This window comes from Phalaenopsis equestris, unplaced genomic scaffold, assembly GCF_001263595.1.
Source record: "Phalaenopsis equestris unplaced genomic scaffold, ASM126359v1 Scaffold000761, whole genome shotgun sequence".
NCBI lineage: Eukaryota > Viridiplantae > Streptophyta > Magnoliopsida > Asparagales > Orchidaceae > Phalaenopsis > Phalaenopsis equestris.
Genome location: NW_018165201.1, coordinates 158,933 through 184,221, shown reverse-complemented (window position 1 = coordinate 184,221; position 25,289 = coordinate 158,933). Strand labels below are relative to the sequence as shown.

The following is a 25,289-nucleotide window of genomic DNA, read 5'->3' as shown; positions in this document are numbered from 1 at the left end:
CATAAATTAAAAAGTCCTTCCGAAGCGGGCGACGGGATTTCGATTCCGGCTGCCGACAGCTTCTTACGGGCGACCCCCCAAACAATCTCCTTTCTTACTTTTTAGTGCCGACAGACTCATAATATCATGGAACCCTATTCCAAGTGCAAAAAATATCATAAGAGTGAATGTTTATTGGGCTCTAATATATGCTATTGGTGTCGCCAGCTTGGCGATATAGCTAAATACTATCCTAAACTTGGCCTGAAGTCGTCTAAGAATTAAAAGATAGCTCTCATAGAAGATTGTTGATAGACAAATGAGGATTGAGTCAATTGCATCAGCTCAGTCAATTATAGTTAATACAAAATATCCAAACATGAGTTTTAGCCTTATATCTAGATAGTTGAGAACTTACTGCTGTGGGTAAGAATGTAGAAAATATTTAATAATTTATTATTATAATCATTATTACATTAAAATGTTATCTTTAATGAATTGGCATTGGTACTTTAGACGTGTATTTGACATTGATATTAATTTTTTGTGATTTTTCAATTGTTATGAATTTATATTATTAAGTAGTTAGGTTAACATTATTGTTTGATGTGTAGTAGTAAATGATTCATGCTAGATAAATATAATAAGTTACAGTGTATAAATTTTGAGTGGAAAATTTTTGTAAGTTGGGAAGATTGCACTTTTTTTTAAAAAAAAAATAAAAATTTTGAGCCTAATAATGCCGATTCAATTGAACTGTCATTAGTCAATTTCTTATTAATAGAAGGGAGTGGCATTTAAGGGGGTGACGGGGGTGTGGAGTGTATCCCTTATGCAAAAGTGATGAGCTAGTGAAAACATGGGACTTTCATGAGTAGGCATTGCGATCAATGAGGATGAGAAGTGGAATCAAGTTCAAGGGTAGGAGAAGCGTTGGTTGCAAGCAAAAACCACACATGATTGTGAGGACTTGAGCTGCATATGAGTAGAGAAGGGCTTGTGTCGATCACAAGCAAGCGCAACCAAGCAAGTAGAGTAGGTGTGTACTAGGGTTGGAGCGTAAACGAGTCAAGTCGAGCTTGAGCCACCCTCAATATGAGTCACCTTCAGCTTGAGCTTAATTAAATTAATCGAGTTTGAGTTCGAGCTCGAGCTTAAGTCTTCGAATTTGAGCTGGCTAATAAGCCGACTTGCTTATTATAAAATAATGAAACTAATATTAATTTAATTTAGTGCTATAATAAAATGACAAATATAATGAATAATTATAAATATCTTTTTTTAATTATTTTTATGAATTTAGAGATAGTCTTAAAATTTATTATTTTTTGAGTATATTTTTTTATTAATCTTTTTTAAAGAGCCGGCTCATGAGCTTGGCTTGTTAGTTTATCGAGGTTAGCTTATGAGGCACTTATCAAGTGTGTCCGAGTCGGCTTGGCTCAATTACACCTCTATACTAGGGTAGTGTGCAAGCAAGAGTAGCTTACAAGCAAGATATTATCAAGAAGTAGAATGGGTGGGTGCATGAAAGCGGAGCTTAGGTGTTGATAATGCGGGTTTGCGCCAAATTGAGTAATTGATTTCCTGAGACAGAACATGTGGGGAAGATTGGATACAGCATGAACTATTTTTTGTGTGGTTAGAGTTTTATTTTAAAGTTTATTTTACCCATAATTCATTACTGTTAGAATAGTCTAAGAAATGAAATCACATTTGATTAAGTTATCATGTGATTTCATTAAAGTTATATAATAATAATAGTAATAATAATAGCTAGGATTAAATTTTTAACATCAATTTCCATATGATATATTAGTTATTAAATTGAAGATTTCAATGATGAATTCTAAAAATAATTAATAAGACACATTTCAATTTCATAATAATTAATTGTTATATTGTGGATTTAAACTTGAGCAATAAATCGATGATTTAGTGGGCTTGATGGTTTGATACCTAAGTGATTGATTTAATTGTTATGATTTATGGTGGTGGTTTTATTGTTTTAGCACCTTATGATGATTAAGAAGGTTTTGTCTTTTCAATTTTATAATTTTGGCTTCCCATGTCTTTTTTTTATTAATATTCTTATTTTGGGGGCAAATTGATAATTTATCTTATTTTAAGTGTGAAATTATAAATATAGGCACTTATAAATTGGCCATTAGGTAACCATAATGGTCATGAGAAGCCCTTTGAAGTCCAAATTCATCTTCTTTTTCTTAACATTTATAAACTCCTAAAATTTAAATAAAATTGTATTGATTTAAACTTTTGGGGAATTTTGAGAAGTGTACTTTTTGATGGAAATCATATAATTTGATTTTTCATAGAGTGTATACTTAAAATATAAACTTTTATAAGTTTTTTTTTTTTGGAAATTTAGGAATTTTAATGAATTCATTTGTTTATAGAATCTTTTTTATTCATATATTAATTTTTATTTAAAATTAATAGCAGAGATGTGTTTCAACATCTCATGCATTTTGAGGCATCATGAATGAATGAACCTCTTTAAATCAATGTGGGACGTAATGGTGGCGGGTGTGAGCTTGTTGATTGAATATACCTCCAACTCTTATTTTGGCATCCTACTTATCGGAATAGACTGAGTGAGATAAACTCATACATTTAAATATTTTTGAAATATTATATTACTCATTATTATAATTCACAAATATCCTTTAAAATCAATCAATCATATTAAATGATGGTAATAAAAAAAAATAATTTATGCGTGTACTAAGCATCTATATACAATAAGTTTCTTATATATATCATACATTTCATTTGATACACTACTCTGATACTCTTTTATCATACAATAGTTATAATAAAATGTAATCACCGAAATGGGCTTGATTGTTACTCAACCTGAGCCTTATTTTCCCCATTTTTTTGAAATAAATTTTAACATAATATGTGATGAGTTTAGAAGCTCAACAAGATAAGCAACTATTAAAATAAAATTTAAATAGTCTAAGAATTAAAATAAATAACACATGCTGCTATAAAAATTTATAATCATTGTAAAATAAAATTATCTCAACAACAATTGGTTGAAATAAATTTTAACATAATAACTAAAATATTTCACTGAAATAAAATTTTAAAATAATATTAAAATTTTAAAATGTTATTCATTATTTTTGATATATGCATATGTGATATCATGCTAATTCAATTTTTTTATAAATTTATTTCTCTTTTATTTAAATTATTAAAGTATATAAGGAAATGTTTTCTTTCCTACTTTAGAATATATCATCTATGTGGGGTTATGTTCATTGGCTATTATTTAATAGCACACATTATTGTTTTTCTGTGCCTGTTTCATAAACATATTTGCTTGGATACTCTTTTATCTTTCTTTGGGCTCACTTTTTGTTATTTTACGTGTTCATATTTAATTTTCACATTTAGGTGCACCTTTGTTGCTTTTCTTTTGCTTATTATCATGTTTATTATGGCTCACCTTAGCCACCGTACCTATACATATATTGTAAGCTAGTCCTTGCCATCCTATCCCCTCATAACATGCTATTTTTTAAGCTCAATGCATTTTCATCATTGAACATTTAAATAAACATGTGATTCATTATAAGTATGCTGAACATTTGTATATACAAATGATCAATTTAAAAATATCATGTCTTTGCATTTAAAAAGTGTCACTAATTAACAAAACATTTATATAATTATTATACATATAATTAAGAGTTTGTATTGTCATAATTTATGTGTGAACATTTACTTATGAGTAGCAAGTCATAAATTTTTTTTATAATATCAGAAATTTTACTGTATTGACTCATCAGTCTAATTTACATAAAAATACACATGCAAAATATCTAAAAAAAAAGCGATTTCTATATCAGAATTTGCATATCCCGAAACTTCATTCATTTTAAACAAGCTAAAATGAATAAATTTTTCGTATTAAACTAAATTTAAATTTTCAACTCAAATTAATTCAATTCATTCTCTATATATTCTTTTACCTTCAAATTTTTACTCGTCATACAAGTCAATGCATATCAAACTTGAATCAAAGTCATTGTATTGGAGAATTTACCCAAAAAAAAAAGCCATATTTTCACCTCAAAACTCTGGGCTTTTTCTTCTCTTTTAGCTCTTCTCCCTTCATCCTATTTACTCTTCTTTTCCTCAGTGTTTCAGTCTGCTTATTTTTGCCTTGGCGTTCATTTGCTTATTGTAAGGGGGATTTTGATATAAAAAGGCGTTCGCTTGCTTATTGGATTTTCACTGCAGCTACAATACACATGAACATTAAAATTAAAAAGAAATTAAGGAAAATTTAATGAAAATGAAAACTAATTGATATTTTTTAAAATTTTTGAGAGCTATCATATATTTATATATTTTAAAATGATCTTTTTTAAGTGTAAATTGCAATGGAATGATTTTTTATGGCTTTCATAAAATTTGAAGTTTTGGTGTATAATTTGGTTAGAGTATTTTGCATGTATACATTATAAATATTTTAGTAGTGTAGTTCTTCCCTCTTAGGAAATTTGTCGTCAGAATTCGTTTTTTCATAATCTGCTGAACAGGTGAGTAAATTTCTGTTTCATATATTGCTCTTTTTTTCCAAGTTGCTTCTTTCATTGATCTGTGTATCCAATTCACTTTCACTAAAGGAATTTATCTATTTTTTAGTTTTTTTAGCATCAAAATCTAATCTTCTTTCGTGTTATTTTTTTAATCTAAGTTGGATTGTTTTTTATTTCTATTTCATTATTAGTTATCTTCTGTTCTATGTTGATAATTCATTTGTTGAGCATTGATATATAAAAAATATCGTGCAAGTCAGACATTTCTATTAGCAATGTTAATCTGTAAGCTTTTTACATTCTTTCAATAATTTTAAATGGTCCACTGTACTTGGGAGTCAACTTCTCTTTTTGATTAAACCTAAATATACTTTTCATTGGCTTAATCATTAAAAATACAAATTCATCTATTTCAAATTCTGTCATTTTATGCTTGGGTCATTATTGGAGTACATGTGGTCAAGGTTTAAATATAAGCATATTCTACAACATTTCTTGGTTTAGAATTTAAGGAGAAACTTTCAAGCAACCTTTTCCTTTAACCAACTTATCATGTAATTTTGCTCTCCAATGGGTTTGGAGAATCAGTAGAGCATAGAAATAGGTTGAGTTTGTTCTCCCAGTTTTGTTGGTTTGCGCTAGGTTCTTCAGAAGTGTCACAAATGAGAGAAACAACCAAGTAATCAGAAATTTTATCAAGAAGTATGCTGAATTTGTTACTTCCACTTCTGGAGTGTTTCCTACCTTTTCTGCCTTTTACAGCCATGCATCATGTATGCTGTAATAAACAGGGGACACAAACTCGCTCAACACATCTAGTGCTGTAAGCGTCAGGTGCACCATTCATTGCTTCAGACCAAAGGATGGGCGAGCAAACTGGACTGCAGTTGATAAACATTTTTCTTTTTCCACATAAACATATTTCTTTTTCCTGGTGGAAGTACTTGTTTGTCCATTTATTTCAAGTTTTTAATTGTGACGCAATATACAAGGGGATAGAGCTATTTTTTAAAAATAAAAATAGAAGTATGTTGAAAATTTTGAATTGGTTTTACATAAAAAGAAAATTACTCACCATTTACAAGGATGCATATCACAAATTTCCGGTTTCCACTTCATGATCTTTTTGACGGTGGTTATGAACCAAATATTTCAACTTGACTCTGAACTCCCTCTCTTACATTCTTAGAAGGGACTTCTACAGGTTCTTTCGGGACCTGCACATCTCCTTGCTAGAAAGCTATTTCTTGATCATGTATGCTCTTTTGGAAAGTTGTCCTTAGGGTTCTTACACCTGTTTTCTCATTTGATTTGCAGAGAATGGTTTCCTTGATGGGAGGACGTTTTTCAAAGCCTTTGATAGCAAACCAAGTTACTCATCTCATTTGCTATAAGTTTGAAGGTATTGCAATTAATTTTACTAGAATGTACTATATTTAGTTCTACCTTACTGAATTAAAAGCTAGGGAATATATTTTCTGCAACATTTTTTAGTTCATTTTCATGCTTAATCATTGGGAGGGTGCCCTTATATTTTATTTCTATTTTTTTAATTTTTCTTTCATATTCCCAAATCTACCCGATCTGTTAGTGTGACACTAAAGGAAAACATGAATTTCGATCATTGATCTGTGTGCTTTATTTGTTTGTTTGTTTTTATATATATATATATATATTGATATTTTTGAGCGATAGTTTATACACTTAAATTTTCTTATTGCGAGTAAGGTTGTAATGGATATAAGATAACTAATGTTGGTATAATTGCACAATATAAGATATGCCTATTTTGTTAGTGAAGTTAAGCTGATCAAAATATTTTTGTTTTCGTGATGTTCGCAAAAATACTCTAGCACTGGCCATTTTCCTATCATTGCTTTTCACCATTCAAATAAATCTACAAAAAAAAAAAAAAAAAAAAGAAAGGTTTCATTTTGCTCAGAAGACTAGATAAAATAATGTGCTATCAGTCCCCATAGGGATCAAACCCATGTTAAAGGGGTCTTACGACTAACAACTCAGCTGCCTACCAACTCGTCACAAAAAAAGTAAATAAATATAAACCTGGAGTGGAAATTTGCTTGTTTTGCTGAAATTCAGTTCGGAAGCATGCTTTGTTGGAATCTTGGGTATTTTAGTTGAAACTTGTCATTGCAGTCAAGGCGTTGGAGTATTCTCGAGAATTGCAATTTTTGGGTATTTCTAGATTATAAATAAGACATCTGAGACATGTATTTCACAAAACAAGTTAAAAGGATTTTATCCAAAACCAGACCAAAATGTAATGAACTAAGTTAAGTTGAAGTCCTTGGAGAGAACTGTTTGCAAACACCTTGACATTCTTTGTGAAATCAATCTTTGAGAGCCCTATGACATTGCATTTTTGACGTTCGATCAATAATAGGTATTTGCATATGTTTCTATTTGTATTGCTCTGTTACGAGGGCGCCTAGCCTAGGGGTAAATTTATCTTTGTACACCTAAGATCATTTAATCTTTTATTATTATTATTATCGGGTATAAACAGACTTGTTATGTCTAGGGTGAGTTTTTATGCATGAGATTGAGTTATGAGTCTTAGGTTTAGATTTTAGGAGAGATTTCCTACCTCTTGAATTGTAGGAAGTAGGGGAGATCGCTTACCTATTGAACTGGATGTGCTTATTATTTGTATTTGTGTGAGTTGTTTGGGTTATTGCAATAAGATTTTTTGTTTGCCTTAATTTTTATACAAATCGGTGTGGATTTTAAAGTCGAATTGTATGAATTGGCATCAAAGCAATTTCTGGGAGATCACGGACAAACATGATCTAATTGAGGCCGATGGGACCTCCAAAGGAAGCAGCAACCGGATTGCGACCTGGAGGCGACATTACAATGTGATTTGAGTGGTGGAGAAGGATTGTGGCTTGCTGGTAGCATTACCTCGGAAGAAAGTCTCACAAGAGTTGTATTGTGTAAAAACGAGGAGGCAACTTACAAAGACCCAAAACTCCCATTTTTTTCTTCTTTAGGTGCTGTTTGTGCAATATATTCACGATCAGAGCTATCTGAGAATGCAAAAATGGGGAAAACTCCCAATTTTCTTTTTCTTACGTTTTGTCTACTAGATAAATTAGCTATCAGAGCTATTTGGGAAGGCAGAAATGGGGAGGCGGCGTACAGAGACCCGAAACTCCCATTTTTTTCTTCCTTATGTGCCGTATACGAGATATATTCACGATCAGAGCTATATGAGAAGGCAAAAACGGGGAGGCGGCTTATCGAGACCCGAAGCTCGCGATTTGCTTTTCCTCACATGTGATGCTGTTGCGATCTGAATCACGATGTGTAACTGGGAGGACAATGATGTCATAATCACCTTTCCAATTGCTTCAGAGTATTTTTTTTTTTTTGAGATCGACAATTTTTCTAAAATAGATGACACCAAACAAAATAGATGATCTGGAGAAAAAACTGGATGAAGAGATGGGTTAAATAAAATTTGGGATTGAAGAAATGTTAACCATCATATAAGAACTGGAGGATCAATATGAGAGCTTGGACGAAATTCGAAAAATGCCAAAATGGCTCATTGAGATGTAATCCAAAAACCTGTCAACAACTCAATTTGCAAATCCTAATCAAATGTTGACTGGAGCATCTGTGGCAAGATTGAAAGGGAAAGAGGAATGTGAAGAAAACATCTACCATCACGAACCTCCTCTCTGGGCTCCGATTAGGGGTGTATTAGAGATTTTTGATGGAGGCGGTTGGGTCAAAACATAGAGAAGGGATTATGCCAGAGGTATGGAGAAGCACGAAGAAGAAGGAGAGAAGCAAAGTGGGGATATGACTACGGTCGAAGGAAGAAGTTTTACCCTTGATACATGGGGGGAAACAACAGAAGAAATTGAGGTGGAGATGTTAGAGTTAACAAGTTGAATATGTCGATCTTTGAGGGCAAAGACACACATGGGTGGGTGTATCAGACGGAGTGATACTTCACAATGAACGAGTTTGATGTAGGGCTGTCAAAAAAGCTCGTTGTTTGCGGACAACTCATGTTTGGCTCGTTATGTAGCTCGTGTTCAGCTCGTTCGTTAAGTAAACGGGCCGAACAAGAACACGTTTTTAAAGCTTGAATTATAAACGAACCAAACACGAGCAATTCTTTGTTCGCTAGTGTTGCTCTCATTTTAGCTCGAAATAATATATTACATATATTATTTATAGAATAATATTATATATATTTATATCTAATTGTAAATTATAATAACTTGTGTGGTAATGTGGTTATGTGCCTTATTTTGCATACATTTGGTTCAGGTTCGAAGCCAACACTCTACATTTATTTTTTTTCAATTTAATTTGAACAAGATAATTTCGAGCCAAAAATGAGCCGAACACGAACACAAATATTTAATTCGTGCCGAACACAAAAACCTATTTTGAACATGAGCCGATTTCGAACACGAGCAATTTCAAACGAGGCAAACACGAGCCAAGCCTGAGCTCAGTCAAGCTCGACTCATTTACAGCCCTAGTTAGATGGGGTGGAGAAGCTCATGGTGGCATGATTGTGTTGGGAGGAGAAAACCTTAGCTTGGTTTCCGTGGAGGGGAGCTAGATACCTAATTCGTTCGTGGGATGAATGTAAGGATTGCTTGTTGGAACATTTTCGAGCCATTCGGGATGGATACCTACACGAGCAATTTTATGCCTGGACTCATGAGGGGACGTTCATGGAATATATGGAGAGATTTAAACTATTGTCAGAACGACTATTGGGGATTTCTGAAGCAAGACTGGAGGGGAATTTCATGAAGGTCTTGAAGCCCATATATGGGCAACACTCCGACTACTAATACCACAGAGATTGATGGAGATGATAGAGCTAGCCTAGAAGGTGGAAGACAAGAATCAGATGACGATTCTAAGAGTAAATTTGTCTTTTGTACGCTTAAGGGTAATTTAGTCTTTTATGATTATTGTTGTCGGATATAAGATTAACTGGAGAGTAAATTTATAAGACGGTGTTGAGACTTGCAATGCTCTATGGCGTTGAATGTTGGCCTTTAAAAGAGAAGCATAAAACTAAGTTAAGTGTTGTCGAGATGAGAATGATTAGGTGGATGAGTGGCTTTACACTTAGAGACAAAATGCAAAAGGAATATATCTGTGATAGGGTTGGTGTAGCTCCAGTGACAGACAAATTTAGAGAGAGTTGTCTTAGATGGTTTTGTCACATTAAACGTCGACCATTGGAGGATCCAATTAGAAAAGTAGATGTTTTAGATTCGACTTATGTTAAGAAAGACAGAGGTAGACCAAGGATGACTTGGGCATATTGTATAAAAAATGATATTAATTTATTAGAATTGAATGAAAATATGACGCTAAATAGGACGCAATGGAGGAAAAGGATTCATGTTGCCGGCCCACTTAGTGGGATAAAGGTTCTGTTGTTGTTGTTGTTGTATCATGATTATTGTCGGATATAAATAGGCTCGCTATGTCTAGGGTTATTTTTTATGCATGAGATTGAGTTGTGAGGTTTTGGGAGAGATTTCCTACCTCTCGAATTGTAGGAAGTGAGAGAGATTGCCTACCTCTCGAACTGTAGGTGCTTATCTTTTGTATTTGTGTGAGTTGTTTAGATTATTGCAATAAGAATTTTTATTTGTCCTAATTTTTATGAAAATTTGTGCTGATTTCAATGTTGAATCGTATCATGTTTATCATCTTTGAACTAATATGGGTTCGGCTTTTTTGAATCTGAACTTATTACAAGATGCCTCAACTTTTGTAGGTGAAAAATATGAACTTGCCAGAAAAGTTAATATAAAGCTTGTCAATCATCGATGGCTGGAGGATTGGTATGCTTAAGCTATGTCCATCTATTGAATAAACTTAACGATTGCAAGATTTAGGTTCATTTTTTCAGTTACCCCAGAGCATTTGCACATTTACTGATTCATTATTTCATTACAGCCTGAAGGCTTGGGAGATCCTGCCAATCGATAGCTATAAAAAAAGGTTAGTGTATACAATAATCCTTTGTATTACTTGAAGGTGGTTATATATCGCTTTATAATTAATGTCTTTCTTTAGTCTTTTCTTCTCTTCACAGAAATAATTTTTGATTTTCACCCTAATTATGTTTGCTCTACATTTCTTTAATGTTGTTTTCTTTATGTTTATGTTTTTCAATGAAACCACAAAATAAATAGGTTTTGGCTATGTAATTCTTATCCATGTGGTGTTAAGATAGTGAAAATTTTGATTTGAGTAAGTTGAGCATGCACATGGTAGGCTAGAAGTGCCATAGATTTAGGTAGAGATAATGTTAAAGAGTTAAACAAAATGGTGGAATCAACATGACATCTCATCTTAAGGTTAACAAGAATGCTGGAAGATCCACATAACTGGTCTGAAGTATTTAGGGTGATATGGTTTCTAGAAGCGCTTATGAGATTGGATAATCCCTATTTGACCTTATTAATTTTTTTTTTTTTGGTGGTTTAAGGTGGTTTAAAAATTGAATGTGAAGTGCATCCTCAGAGTTTTTGAAAATATAGTATTTGATTTTCTCTTCGAAGTAAAGATGCAAAACTGCTCTTGCAGTTTGAGCCTGGCATTATACTTCCTTTCTCTATTGGGAAGGGTAGAACTATAGATTCTTATGCTATGCACATTTCAAATATCTATATTAAGATTCTTTCTAAATGAGGTGCCCTGTTCTTTTTAATAAGCTCTTTTTTTATTCATTATCTGTTTGAGGGCGGGGCTTTGCTAATCAAAGCATGCACTGTTTAGGTTTTGAATTTGATCTGGGGGGTCTAGGCTTCTCATTGGCCTAAACCTCTATGCTTATTCAAAGTTTCATAAAAATTTTGAATTGGTATTATGTGCATATGACTGATTAATGAATTGCTAGAATTGCATTGATCATGCTCTTTTTTCCCATTTGATACCCGTCTACCTAACTAACTGGAAGTAATTTATTTTCTCATGCTCTTTCATGGCACTAATTAGTTTTTCTAATTTAAACGGCTATTCAATATGCCTTCATTATCATCATCCATTATCTATCTATTTGCTATTGTGCTTTCTTTAATTATATTTAAAATATAGTATGCAAATTCTTTAAAAAAAAGGCTTTTATTTTTTCTTTCTCTGAAAACTTATCTTCTTGACCTGTCCTTTTCGTGTTTCTGTATTGTTTTATTAAACGGTTACATTCATTAAACTTACAGCTTCACGTTTTATTCAGTTCAACGATTTTCTCTTTCCCATTCTGACACGGTTCTGATTCTTTCACAACAGTGGGTGGGAGTTAGAGATGCTTGAGGCTGAGGCTATGGATTCTGAAGAAGAAGCTGCGGATGCTTGTAAAAAGGCTACAGTGCAGAGAAGTTGTGCAGAATCACCTACTGTTCCAGCTGTAATGTCAGTTACCATTGGTTCTGGTACTTTGGTGGACACTAGAAACCTTGGCCTGAAGAAAAATATTTTAACTGCGAAGCCATCTGATCTTTCTGTTGATAGTCAATTGATTTCTAATTCACCCAATGGAAACAGTTCTGGAAAAGCTACTTATATTTGTGATTCCAAGAGTGGGGTACTTGATGTAAATCGCAGCGTTGCTGAACAACTTCCTGGTTATCATGGTATGGGTATCATCAATAGCAAACAGCCAAATACTCCAGATCTTGTAGATTTAAACATGAAGTGTAATGGTTTGCTCTCCAATTTAAGGAACAGTTCGGTGGGTATGACTTCCTGTGAAGACGACAGGAAATTGGATTCTGTAGGATACTCTAGAAGAACTACTGAGAAAGTTGTTTCACCGAAAGAACAGTTTAATAACTTGTGCACCCTTGATAAAGGAAAACCTGAAGAAGTAAGAAAAGATGATGTTAATGTTAGTTCTTCAGAATCGATGGACGAGGCTTCAAAGAATTGCATATCCGATAATTTACGTAGTCCAATAAACGGTTTAAAAAAGACATACGTGGAAGGACAAACTCATGTATCGCCTAGTAAGCGCAAACTTTCCAATTCAATGATTAGTTTAAAATCAATAAAATCAAATCAGGACTCTGGCTTACTGGATGCCCCAAAAGGATTTAATTTGGCAAAATATGATTTTCTTATGCCTCAACAACGAGAACTAGAAAATACACCTGCGCGTGATGAAGCAAGGACGGGTATCTGCCACATGGCAGAAGGCAAGGATAAATTTCATCAAATGGAAAGGTTCCCTCTTTCAAGTACTTGTCAAAGGTCTCCAGAGTTGGAACAGCACGACTCAGGAACTTGTATCAAACGAAGTCCTAAAAGTATGAGGCCCAGACAAGTTGAATATATGAATGCACCACATGTTGAGATTGATCATGGTCTTACTTGTACAGATGGTTTCGAAGGTACTTCATTTGCACAACCCAGGGCAAACAAACGTGGTTCATTGTCAAAATCCAGCTCCCTAACCCGCAACAGGAAATTTCTTAAACATTTGAACTCAGCTTCTGTAGCTAATATATCCGGTAATTCCAGTTCAAAGTTGAATAGTAAGGATGAACTTCTGAGCGTTCCTTCTATGCCAGCATTGGATGGGACAGTGTGTGCAACTGATGAACCTGTATCTAGAATTGGAACAATGAATGGCATTACTTCTCCTGAAGCTATGGTGCTTTCAGATTGTCCGCTAAATAATGAGACTGGGCTGGCTGAGGGTAGAAGCACGGGAAATGAGTCGAACTTCCTTCGTTCACCATTGGCTGCTGATGGTGGAAACGTAAACGAAGCTCCTATGAGCGTGAGGGTACTTGAAGCACCTTTGAAAAGAACAAGAAAATCTGAAGCAGATATTAAATCTCACGATTTTGATGGTGTTTCAATGACATGCGAGACTGATATTCACAATAAAGCACCCGAACAACATGAAAAACCAGGTGAGAACCAAAATGCTTCTTCATATGCATTGAAGGACTCTAAGGTAAAAGATTCTGTTTGCACTGAGATTGATAGATTTTGCACGAAAGGCAAAGCAAATGATGTCTCTATTCATCGCAACTGCAAAGTGCTTGTTAGTCGTAGTACAGGCTGCAGGCCTAAGCTAAGCAGAGAAAGTTGTAAAAATAAAAGTTCTAGTGATCCACTCAGAAGCATCAATTCAAACAAGACAGCCTCTAAATTAGGAAATGGCATTGGGGAATTGGGTGATGTGGACAATCTGAATGAAAAGGTCGAGAAGGATGGCTCACCGATGAAGGAGAAAGAAGTGGAGCATTGTTATGCACCTGTAAGCAACTCTAGCATTAGTACACTATATACAAAACAACTTGACCAGGAAAAGGAGAACGAGCTGAAAGATAACTGTAAATTGTTTGTCAAAGAAGGCAATGATTGTGATCAAAAAGTAAAAAAAATATGCAAAAAGAACCTTAGCGTTAAACGTTCAAGCAGAGATAATATCAATTCATTTACAAAACTAAGCAGTTTAAGCACTGCGATTGAGCCTAGGTGGTTTATATTAAGTGGTCATAAGAGTCAGAGAAAAGAGTTCCAAAAAAAATTAAAACAGCTCAGAGGAAGGATATGCAAGGATTCTCATAGTTGGTCATACGAGGCTACACATTTTATTGTACCAGATTATGTTCGGAGAACTCAGAAGTTCTTTGCCGCTGCCTCAGCGGGAAGGTATCACTGAATCAGCAAACTTGATTTTTTCTGATTGTTTTATGTTAATAATTTTGATATTGTTGTGCTCATAAAAAATGCTATTTTTGATCGCCATTGTCATTTTTGGATCTCGACACAACTTCAGGGGATAAAGCTTGGCTTGAACCAACTCATATTAGGTTGAACAGCAAGTCCAACTACTTCTAAATTAACTGAACTAGCCCATTGATTTGTTTCCACCATCAATTAGCTCTTGTGCATGGATAAATTAGCCAAAATGAGGCATGGATTGGGCTTTGATCAATTTCATCAGCTCTTATTCAACACTACCTATTTTTAAGCTTTAATTGATATTTTGATCTAGTGAATGAGTGTAACACCTCATTATTAGGGTGATGTTTCTGTGCGAAGTCAAGTGGCTTTGTCTTCTAGAAAGAACATGAGTGGAAGAAGGGAGAGGGAGAGGGAGTGACCGCATGCGATTTCATTTCCTAGGAAGGTGGATTGAGAATATGAGATACTTATTATTAGTGAGGCAAAGCAGTTGAAGGGGACAATCCCTTGTGCTAATTGAGACTGATATCGGGAGTCGAGGTAGCGTGACTCGACTTACTAGTGAGTGAAGTGAGAGAAAGAGGGAGTCGAAGAAGCTGAAGAGGGCTATATTCTTATTACATAAGTTGTGGGGAGGAATCCATGAGTGACAACTGGTGTAGCGGCTGAGTGACGAGTATTGATTGATTGTTCCCATGCGAGCAAGCTTGTAGCAAAGATGAATGAACCAATATCATATGGGCAAGTAAGGTGCAGGTGGGTTTTGTCTGGCCGAACCGATGCAGATGTATGAAGAGTCTCTTTCTACTCGAATGGTAGTTGCACATGGATATTAATGAAGGTTAAGGAACTTTCTCTTTAATTTTGACACAAGTTCTTATCAAATTGAAATTATAAATTAAAATTTAGATTTCTTATGAGCGCTTAAACAAAATACTCTGTTATTAAGGTTCAAGATAGCATTAACTACAAACACAAGAAGGAAGATGTCTAGGGTTTATTTGTTCTTTTTGTTGAAAATGTAAAATCCAAACTTAGCTTACAATTTCTTTTAGAAGATAGATGAAGTCCCCTTAAGCAAGTAAATTTTAGATTTAAATTGTTGTGATGTCAAAAGTTATATAATTCCTTAATTTTTCTTTTAAAAATAATGATTAAAAATTTGTATGTTATTTCTTACTCATGTTTATTTTATAAGATTAGGAAGAAATATATTTGTGAATTTCGACTGACGTCTTTATAAAATTATGAAGAATGATGTTATGTGAATTTTGATTGACATCAGGATTATTTGTATTAGGAAGGACATGAAAATAAAAATAACATCATTTTAAGTAATCTCAATTTTTTTATAATCAAGCCTAAAAAGTTAATTTATAATAGATGTAATCCTGGGTTTATTTTCTTTGAATATGTACATAATAATACATTTAATCTTTTTAGAAAATTTATGTGATATTGTGTTATTAAAAGTAAAAACTATAGTAATAAAAGTATCGTCAAATGGAGACAATATTGATAAGTGATAACTAGATGATACTTAAAAGGTAATTAATGTTTTATTGGTTTATTCTAATGATAGACTTTAAAATATGTAGTCATATATATATTAAGTGTAAAATATAGTTAAAAGTATAGGTTGTTTAACACATGAAAAGTTTGGGTTGATCTTACTAAATAAGATATGTATCTAAATACGCTGTATGAGTTTTTGCAGTAGTGCCTGGTTTTAGACAAATTAGAATGAATGCTCGACAAAATTTTAAGATCAAGACGTTACATAGTGGTGATGTGGCTTGGGGTAGTGGTTGACAAATTCAAAGGATGCAAATAGGGTGGTGGTAGGTGGGGAGAAAGTGGTGACTGGGTGGTGAAGGGGAAGGGGAGTTGGTGACCGATTGGAAGGGGGCAGGTTGTGAGTAGGCTGCGGCAAGCCTGTAGTTGGATGGGGATAACATGTGACTTGAGGGAGGCTAGCAGTAGGATGGGGAAGTTGGCGGCTGGAGCAGAAGGGTACAAAATGTTGGTGGCATCAAAGGAATGGGCAGAAGGTTGGTGGTAGTGAGACGAGAGGTGTGAGAGAGAAAGAAAACAACAAGGAGACGGGCAGGGGATGGGGATACACGGAGATAATTACCCCTGTAGAGTAGGAAACAGTCGGTGCACCACTTGTTCTTGGATACATCTCTGGCAAGGAAAAAGATGCTGCCGATAAAAAGTCTAAAGGAAGAAAACTGAACCCTAAAAACAAAAAATAACATATATATAATAGAAGATAACTAGAGGGGAAGACCCCTCCCCTTGAGCTGCAACCCTAACCCAAAGCAAGGATTCAACCAACCTCTCTTGTAGCATTGCGATGAACCGGTTCAACAAGCCTCCCAACTGGTTTAGCCCCTAGCCCCACATCAGTCTCTTGGCATTAGGGGGGCTTCTACCTCATTCATCAAAAGTTTTGTCTGCACGTTGACATGACGAAGTTGCTATAACCTCTAGGGGTTGAAGGATCTTTCACTGCGACCTTGTAGCTCCTCACTATCTCTCAAAATAGTAGAGTTTTGTCTACTTACAAGCCTACATCCATTTCAATCCAACTTTTTGGGATTACACTATTGAGTTAAACTGGGACTTTGCATCACGCGTCATCTATTGAATTCTCCCAATAAAACCCAAGGTTGTTATAAATTGATTTGAAGTGAGGGTAACTTGAATATCCCCGAATTGTAGTGGTCATGGTGGTAGGGTATCGATTGTAATGCTCTTTGTCGTGACTACACCATGTTCGGAGTCGACGTTTCAATCCTGTTATCTTCTATTGTAACCAAAATTAATCCCACCGACACTTCTTTATTAATAAGGGCACTGGTGATCTCGAACTCCGCAGAATGTAGAAGAAGAACGATGCACTTACATCCTCGGTGAAGACTAAGTATTCCTGAACCCATCGTGTTGAGTCTTACTGTTAAATTGTCATGATCTCCTCAACGAAAGGTGACAAGAATCCATGGAATCACAATACACCTGATCCTGTGGCTTGATTCCAAGCAAGAACTCCACCAGATATCTTCTGTCAATGCCGACCCCGTTCTACTTCAACCACGTCAGAGAATACGATTGAGAATGCCTGTAAGTTATGAGCCTTAATTTTTTTACTATCTCCGTAGATGTCATGCTTTTGATCTTCTCTCCATCGATGATGAGACTGCATAGCTTTCTTTCACACAACAACAGTGTAGAATATGTTGTTTCGAAGCCACTGCGCGTCATTCGTATCCTCAACTTGTAGGATCCATCAGACCATGTGCTTGTCGCCCTCATTTGGTGCAACATGGTACTCACAACCTCTTTCGTTGTCCCCTGCTTGGTAAAGGACAACTCTACTCGTCGGATAATTGGAGGAGATGAACCCAAATTCATGACACCTAAAGCATTTTGGGGTTTGAACTGTAGTGTGTGTGCTAGTCTTTTCAAGCTTCTCACTCTGAGTAGCTCTGTCCTTATCATGACCAGTATTTTCAACTCCACGAGGCACGCTCTTGCTGAAGTCCCCTATTGCAGGTGGCTGTCTGAATTGTGGAGGTTGTCTGCTTTGTTTTTGCTCTCTCAACTTTCAATACTAAAGTCTAGATATCTCCCATTGATCAATAGGGCAGCAGTTCCACAACGTTGCTAATAGAGGTTTTCAGGCCCCGCAGATACCGGGCTATGGAATGTTCCTCTAACAACTAATTCACATTTCATCTGCAGCTTGTCAAACTGTGCCGTAAACTCCTCCATTGATAGGTTTCTCTTTTTTAGGCGGAGTCTCAAAAATACATCTTGTCGGTAATGAGGCGGTATGTATTTTCTCTCCCACTCGGTAATCTTGTCATTGCCCTCCTTTATTTGCTTATGCAAATTTTCTCACCATAAGGAGACCTTTTTTTTTCATTTAATGGTTGCAAGCTTCACGCTCGACTTCTGACACATCTTTTTACCCAAAGATTCTCTCGATCGACATCAACCATTTGATGAAATCATTTGAATCCATACCTCCATTAAACTCCGTTAAATTCGCTTTTATTCTGAAATCTTTCTTCTATTCGTCGTTTCCTCTCTCGGCTTCCTCTGATAATAAATTCCGAAGTGTCAGGTTCTGTCTTCATCACTGAAGTCCTCACTATAAAAGGGATTTCGATCCTCGTCCCTTTTCTTCACTTTGACTCTCCATATCATGATCGATAGTAATTTCTCTCTAAGTATTGTCATCGATCTCAACAAATATTTCCTGAAGTTGATAAATCTCTCACTATTTCTCTTTTTGGTGGGTTCCAATATTTCCTCTTGTTGGTATGGCTAGTGTCACAATCCGTCCCGGGGCTTGGAATTAATCAAGATAGGGACGTACGGTAAAACGGTGGAAATCAATTCTCAGCTATTTTGTTTTCTAACACTAGCAATTGAATATTAAAATAAAAAAACCACTAAAGAAAGAAATTAAAATTAACAAATAGAAGTTTTTACCTTTCCGATTGTTGTTCTCACCTCATATACATATTTGATCATCTTCTATTCATCTTGTTCAAAGCTTAAAACTTAAAAAAACAATTAACATTACATAATGGGTTATCTAAAGATAACCTAGGAGTAATCATACTTCTAAAATACAGTAACCCAATAAAAATAAATCAATATTTATACTGATTATTTATATTTTTATAAGAAATCTTATAATATGCTAGTTTTAAATATTTCTGTAAAATTTTTTTCAATATACTAATGCATGTATCAATGAAATTTATTTAATGAAAAAATATTCTAAACTTATATATGCATTTACTTTTAAATTTATTTTTTATTTTATACTCTTTACATACATATCTATTTGTTTGAGGATCCCTGACAACAAAACATAGCACATCTCTGATTTCGCAATCTAAATATCACATTAGTCTGGAGTGGAAAGATACTTGCCCATAGTCAATGTTATTTTGCTGGCACAGCGGTTAACGATGTAAACATCACGATTGCCTGGGGTGGTAAGCTCTGTCTACTCGCTTATGACCAATATTATCTCGTCGGCACATCAGTTAATGACATAAGCATCACAGTAATTTGGAGTGGTAGAAAAACTACGCACGCGGGTACACTAGCATTCTCTACCTATATCATTAGGGGGTGAACTTTAAACATGCACATAGAAGCATTCATATATAAGTTATTTCATTCTTTATAATATACATTCTTCCGAGACATCTTCATTAATTTACTAACATGCATACTTTACTGTTCAACCAATCATTATTCATATCTCACATCATGCATGTCTTATATCATTCATTTTTCTTTTCTCATGTGTTTCTTTTATATCGTACATATCTTGCATATCATCTAACCTACATGTTATGCATCTCATTCATATCTTGTATATTTTTTCTATCATACATATCATTTTTATATAACAATATCAAGAATCTATTCTAATAAAATTCTAACTAAACTAAAGCATACATGTAATTAACATACATGTTGAAATAAAGAAGATTTTTGAGATTTAGAGTATAATTACTTATCTCAATTGCTATGTTAGATTCTTAATCTTCGGTTACTAGCTGAACGTCGGGACAACCTTTATGTTGATATTAGTAACCTATAAAACAAAAATCAAACTTTAGTATTTAAATAATTTTTGTCAATCAAATTATTCTCTTAGCTTAGGCTTAATTTACCTTGAATTTACGAAGTCGTCCTACAACTAGCTTTCACATGCTCGCCTTGAGCTTAAAAATTCATAAATAACTTAGGATTTCATTAAATTTTAGCTCATATTGTGATTTAACAAAAAACATAATTCATTTTCCAAAACATACGTTAATTGAGCTTCACAACAAAACTAAACCTTCTTGATCCTGCTAAATCTTCTTCCTTCATTTTCCTATCTTTGCTTAATCCTCCCTTAACCTTGTTGATTTCCTGCTAAAAGCTCTTATGAAAACTCACAAAACCAACTTCTCGTTTCCGACACAACCTCATCTCTATTACGCATACCGGAAATGAAAAAGATGCACAATTTGTTGTAATTCTCAAAATGGAAGTGTTGTGAAGAAAATGAATGCCTAGAATATTGATAGAGTGAGTTTCACATTTTTCATTTTCTCCCTAAACCCTCGACTTCTGCCTGCAACTCCCTGCGGTCATGCATCTGCACAACCACACACTTAGAAGAGGAATCAAGAGAGGGGAGGGAAAATGTGTAAGTTCAGGAAAGAATCCCAGCCATTCAACGCATCTCAGAGGTAAATATCACGTGGGTAATGTCAGTGGGAATAGTAAATGTGGGATTATGAAGAGATTTAAGATAATTAAGGTTTAATTAATTTAATTAACTCAATATCTTGTAAATTTTATCTCTCATTTTGTTCATAATTTATATCTAGTATTTTATATCGAATTGATCAATTTGATGCGTAAAATTTTTAAAAATTGATTCGATTGAAATTTGAGGGATACAAAATCTGAGGTAAGTCGTTAAAAAGTTTTACCTGATTTTTCAAAACTGGTTATTACGGCTATGATTTGGGAATTGGGAGAGGGTCTTTGGGGATAAGAAAGAAAATTTTGGAGTGGAGATGGTTTGGGTAGGGTGGATGCTATGAAACTTTAAGGATGAGCTTGCTCTGATACCAAATGATATCGAAATTACTAAAAAATCCAATATGGAAGCATATTTTATTACACAAAAGAAATGGAGTTACGACCACAGCCTCAAAACAGAAGAAAAAACAACACAACACAAATATCCCGCTAGGCTGAAGCAAGACAATTGGTGGCATAACAGTTATGTGGCTTGGGGCTAGTGGATGATAAATAAAAGGGGTGCAGGTAGGGAGGTGGTAGTTTGGGAGAAAGGGGTGGATATGTGGTTGGGGACAAGCAGGCTTAGGGGAAGGGGAGTTGGCGATCGGCTGGAAGGGGGCATGTTGAGAGCGACTGAATGGGGACAATAGGCGGCTGGAGGGAGGCTAGCAAATGGATCGGGACAATAGGAGGCTTGAGGAAGGCTAGTGAATGGATCAGGACAATAGGAGGCTCGAGGAAGGCTAGCGAATGGATGGGGAAGTTGGTAGCTGAAGCAACAGGGTATAGGATGTAGGCAACATCAAAGAAATGGCAGAAGGTTGGTGGCTGTGAGCAGAGATGTGTCGGAGAGGTAGGCGACAACAAGAAGAGGGGGCTAGGGATGGGGATAAGCAGAAATAATCACCACTGTGGAACAGGATACAGTCGGAGCACCGTCTATCTTCATATATAGCCCTAGCAAGGGACAAGACGCTAACGACAGGAAGTATGAAGGCAAAACCTGATGTCTAAAAAAAAAAGAAAAACTAAGGGGAGACACCTCCTCTTGGGTTGCAACCCTAACCCAAAGTAAGGGTTCGACAATCCCCCTTGCAACTTTTTGTTGAGTCGGCTCAACAAGCCTCCCACTTGATTATACCCCTAGCCAATTCAGCCCCCAACCCGCGTCAGAAAGGTTAATTAAAAGTTAATGTATAAAAAAATTATGTGTTTTAGATAAAATTCATGACCATATTTGATATCTATATGTTGAGCTTATCGCAAGTTTTTTATAACTTGATAGGAATGTTGAACATAAATATTTCTTTCTTTCCACTGGGCTACTATTATTTAGAAATTTAATTATTCCACTATATTATTTTAGGTAACTAATTTTGTTATTATTTAAATAATTCTTATTAAAATGTGTGAAAAAAGAGATAATATATATTGTTGACGGGGTAACACTGGAGCAAGGTATGCTATTTTATTTTCGCTTAAATCTAAGAGTTTTATTGCTATTTCATTATTATTGGATTGGGATATTTTTTTTTTGAAGCAAATGAATTTTACATCATAAAATTTTGGAGATAATAATTATAATATAATCGGCGCTTGATCATTTATGTATTGAAAATTTTAAGTTTTCGGGCCAGGTTGTGGCAAAGAGCCATGTGCGTCTACATTTTTAATCTTGCAAAGCAAGTGTGAGGGAATTTTACAATGTTGGATGGATACTTGCATTGCCACATCGATTTTGCAAGTAGTGTAATGGCAGTCAGTGCTGTCAGAAATGATGAAAGCTAATAAGTGTAGCTCTAACAGCTCGACGCAAGTGTCAATTTCTCCATGCATTGAGTTTATGTGTGGCCCTTCAGATGAGTTTGGAGATACCCACTTTCTGTAACTTCCTCATGGCAAGTTTGATCCCCAAGTATTCAATTTCCTCAACTCTTATTAATCCTAGGAACCTGGCAATATGGTTTTTCTTCCAATTTAATGTTGTTTTGTTGAAAGTATGGAGGATTTGTCCGCTTTTGCACAAGACTTTAAGGGAGAGGGGGTACCCATGGCGAAATATATAGTTTGGCTCAATCCAAGAAGTTTGTAGGTCATTGATGAGCAAAACAAACATGGTGTTTTGGATGCAATGAAGGTCCTAGTTAATGAGTTTGTTTGGAAATCTCACACTAGCATTATCTGTTGCAAGTTTTTCCGGGTCATACGATCTTATTTCTACTCCAAGTTATAGTTTTGAGAGCCTTAAATCTAGAGAAGGTTGAATGTAGGAATTCATTGATAATTTTTTAAGCAATGAGGTAATGCGTAGACATACACATTAGAGAGGGCAGCATCCCTTTAAGTCTGTTGACAAGAATTTTGCCAACCACTTTGTATTTAGATTGGCAAAGGTTGTTGTGTTTGAATTTTGGGATTGAGAATTAACAAGGGCCTGTTTGGGATCACTTTATGTTTTTTATTTTTTTTGTTTTTAATCTATTGTATTTTTATTTACTTTTTATTTTTATTTTTAGAAAACGTGTTTGGTACTGTTATGATTTATAAATTTTTAAAAAATAAAAAATATAAAATATGTTTGGTTATGCATTTTTTATTTTTTTAAAGAAAAAAATTATATTTTTTTAAAATGGTTGAGTCTACATGTGCTCTAGTATTAAATTCAGTCGCCCATGACGTATGTATCGTCTTCCTTCCTCCACACAATACGAAACATTGCCGGCGGGCGGCGGGCTGGAAGCAATAACTTATAGGAGTCGGCAGTGAGCTGCCAGCTGTCACAGTGACAGACAGGGCGGACGACGGGACTCGCTGCCGGCTGTGGCAGCGACAAACATGGTGGATGACGGGACTCGCTGCTTTCGATGTTTTAAAAACAGACAAAAACACATTTTTTGTGTTGAGTATTATAAAAATAGAAGTGTTCATTTAAAAAATAAAAAAAAAACAAACATAAAATAGAAAACAAATAAGCAAACACTTTTTTTTTGTATCTTATTTTTTTGTTTTCAAAATAAAAAAAATAAAAAATAAAATTTGATCCCAAACAATCTCTAAAGTTTCTTTCTATTGAAGAGACATGTGTTTACTTCTGAAGAATTCCGACATAGCTGAACATACATTTGGACTCACAATGTGCCATAAGTGCTTGAAGGAGGCGATGGCGGCTAACTATAGAGTCCTATTAAGGCCCGTGTTTTTGATGAATTTTCAAATCTCATCCTCAGATTTTTGTCTCACAAGGTAATTGGAGGTAACACCGTTCTAGGGCTTCTAGAGGGTGTTTAGGAAACTGTCTTTGTGAGGAGGTGGTTGTGAAATAGCAAAGGAACAAAAATATATGAGGGCAACAATATCTGGAAGGGATATAAAGTAAAATCTGTTATCAAACAACTAGGTTGGCGTCGACCAATGGCTGTCCCCGCTGAGAAGGCAGACGACAAAACAACGTAGTACGAATGTCGTGATGGTTCAAAACCTATTCTCAAACAAGCTACAAACACACCTCTTATAGAAGGAATATGATACAAAACACTTCATAGGTAGAAATTAGAGATTACAATTTCCAAAATTTAAGTCTGCACAAGTAGAAAAAATAACATATAAATTGTTCCTTAAAAGAAATTAACCTAATTAAAAAAATTGAGGAACATGAAAAAAACAAAAAAAGGAAGAAATTGTGTGGGCCAACAACACTCTCTTGTTCACAAGAATTTTCGCAATCCTACAAAATCGCAGTGTTCTGAAATCTCGTGGAATTATAGTTCTCCCTCACATCCTGCACCAGCATCATTCTTCCTAAGTATGAGAGGCTTATGGAATCAATTTAACAAAATTATATTGAGGATATTGTTTTGTTGTGTCGATGACAACTTCACTACAGATGTTAGGCTCACATTCATTCCTAGCAACTCTAAAACACACTTTTTTCCAAAGCATGCCATGATAGTGTAAATAATCATTCTTTTTTTTTTTTTGGCATAATCAGAGTCAAAACTACCATATCTACGAATGTTATCGTGAACCCAGTCTCGAACAATTAAAAATATGACATGTTTCTCCCACTCATACTCAGTTGGGCTTATCCAAGAAACACATATGTCTTGAAGAATGAGCCTAGGAATGAACTTGATGACATGCTCTATCACCATAAGTGATAACCACTTAGGAGGTAAACTGGCGATCATAATATATGACAACTTCAACAGGGGAAGCTTTTTCTTTTTCTGTTATTAGTTTGAACTAATTATTATTTTAGACAACCATTGCTAGTCCTGCTAGTTCCACTCTCACTTGTTCAATTTGAAGGGTTTATTGAATTACTGTCATTTCTCTCTTGTCATCTGGAAGGTGACACTCCTTTGTTTTATCACCTCCTGTATCTCCTAAGTCGCTATCAATATTTTCCATTGTTCTATGCTCAATGAATGAGATTTACCTGTTTGGGCAATCAGATGCAATGCATCCAAAATTGTGTTCCTTGAAACACATCTTAGCTAAGATGAATTTGGGAGTGTTAGTGGTTTCCATCTTTTCTCTACTCTAGATTGGTTTTTAAGGTGGGGCGATACACCAAAATAATGTGCAATTTTTTGTATTCATTTTATGCTTAAATTTGATGATATTGCACTTTAAAGAATGTTATTTTCATGTTTTGTTGCAGGTATATTGATTTTA

General features: G+C 34.8%; 1 protein-coding gene across 1 annotated transcript in view; it reads left to right on the top strand.

Annotated features, from left to right (window-relative positions):
• Positions 1-25,289, top strand: part of LOC110030960 (BRCT domain-containing protein At4g02110) — a 48,794-nt gene that overhangs the window by 17,575 nt on the left and 5,930 nt on the right. The window contains exons 5-8 of the mRNA XM_020733965.1: positions 5,874-5,958; positions 10,348-10,414; positions 10,530-10,574; positions 11,865-14,240. Coding sequence (XP_020589624.1) covers positions 5,874-5,958; positions 10,348-10,414; positions 10,530-10,574; positions 11,865-14,240 — 2,573 coding nt within the window. The remainder of the gene's footprint in view (positions 1-5,873; positions 5,959-10,347; positions 10,415-10,529; positions 10,575-11,864; positions 14,241-25,289) is intronic.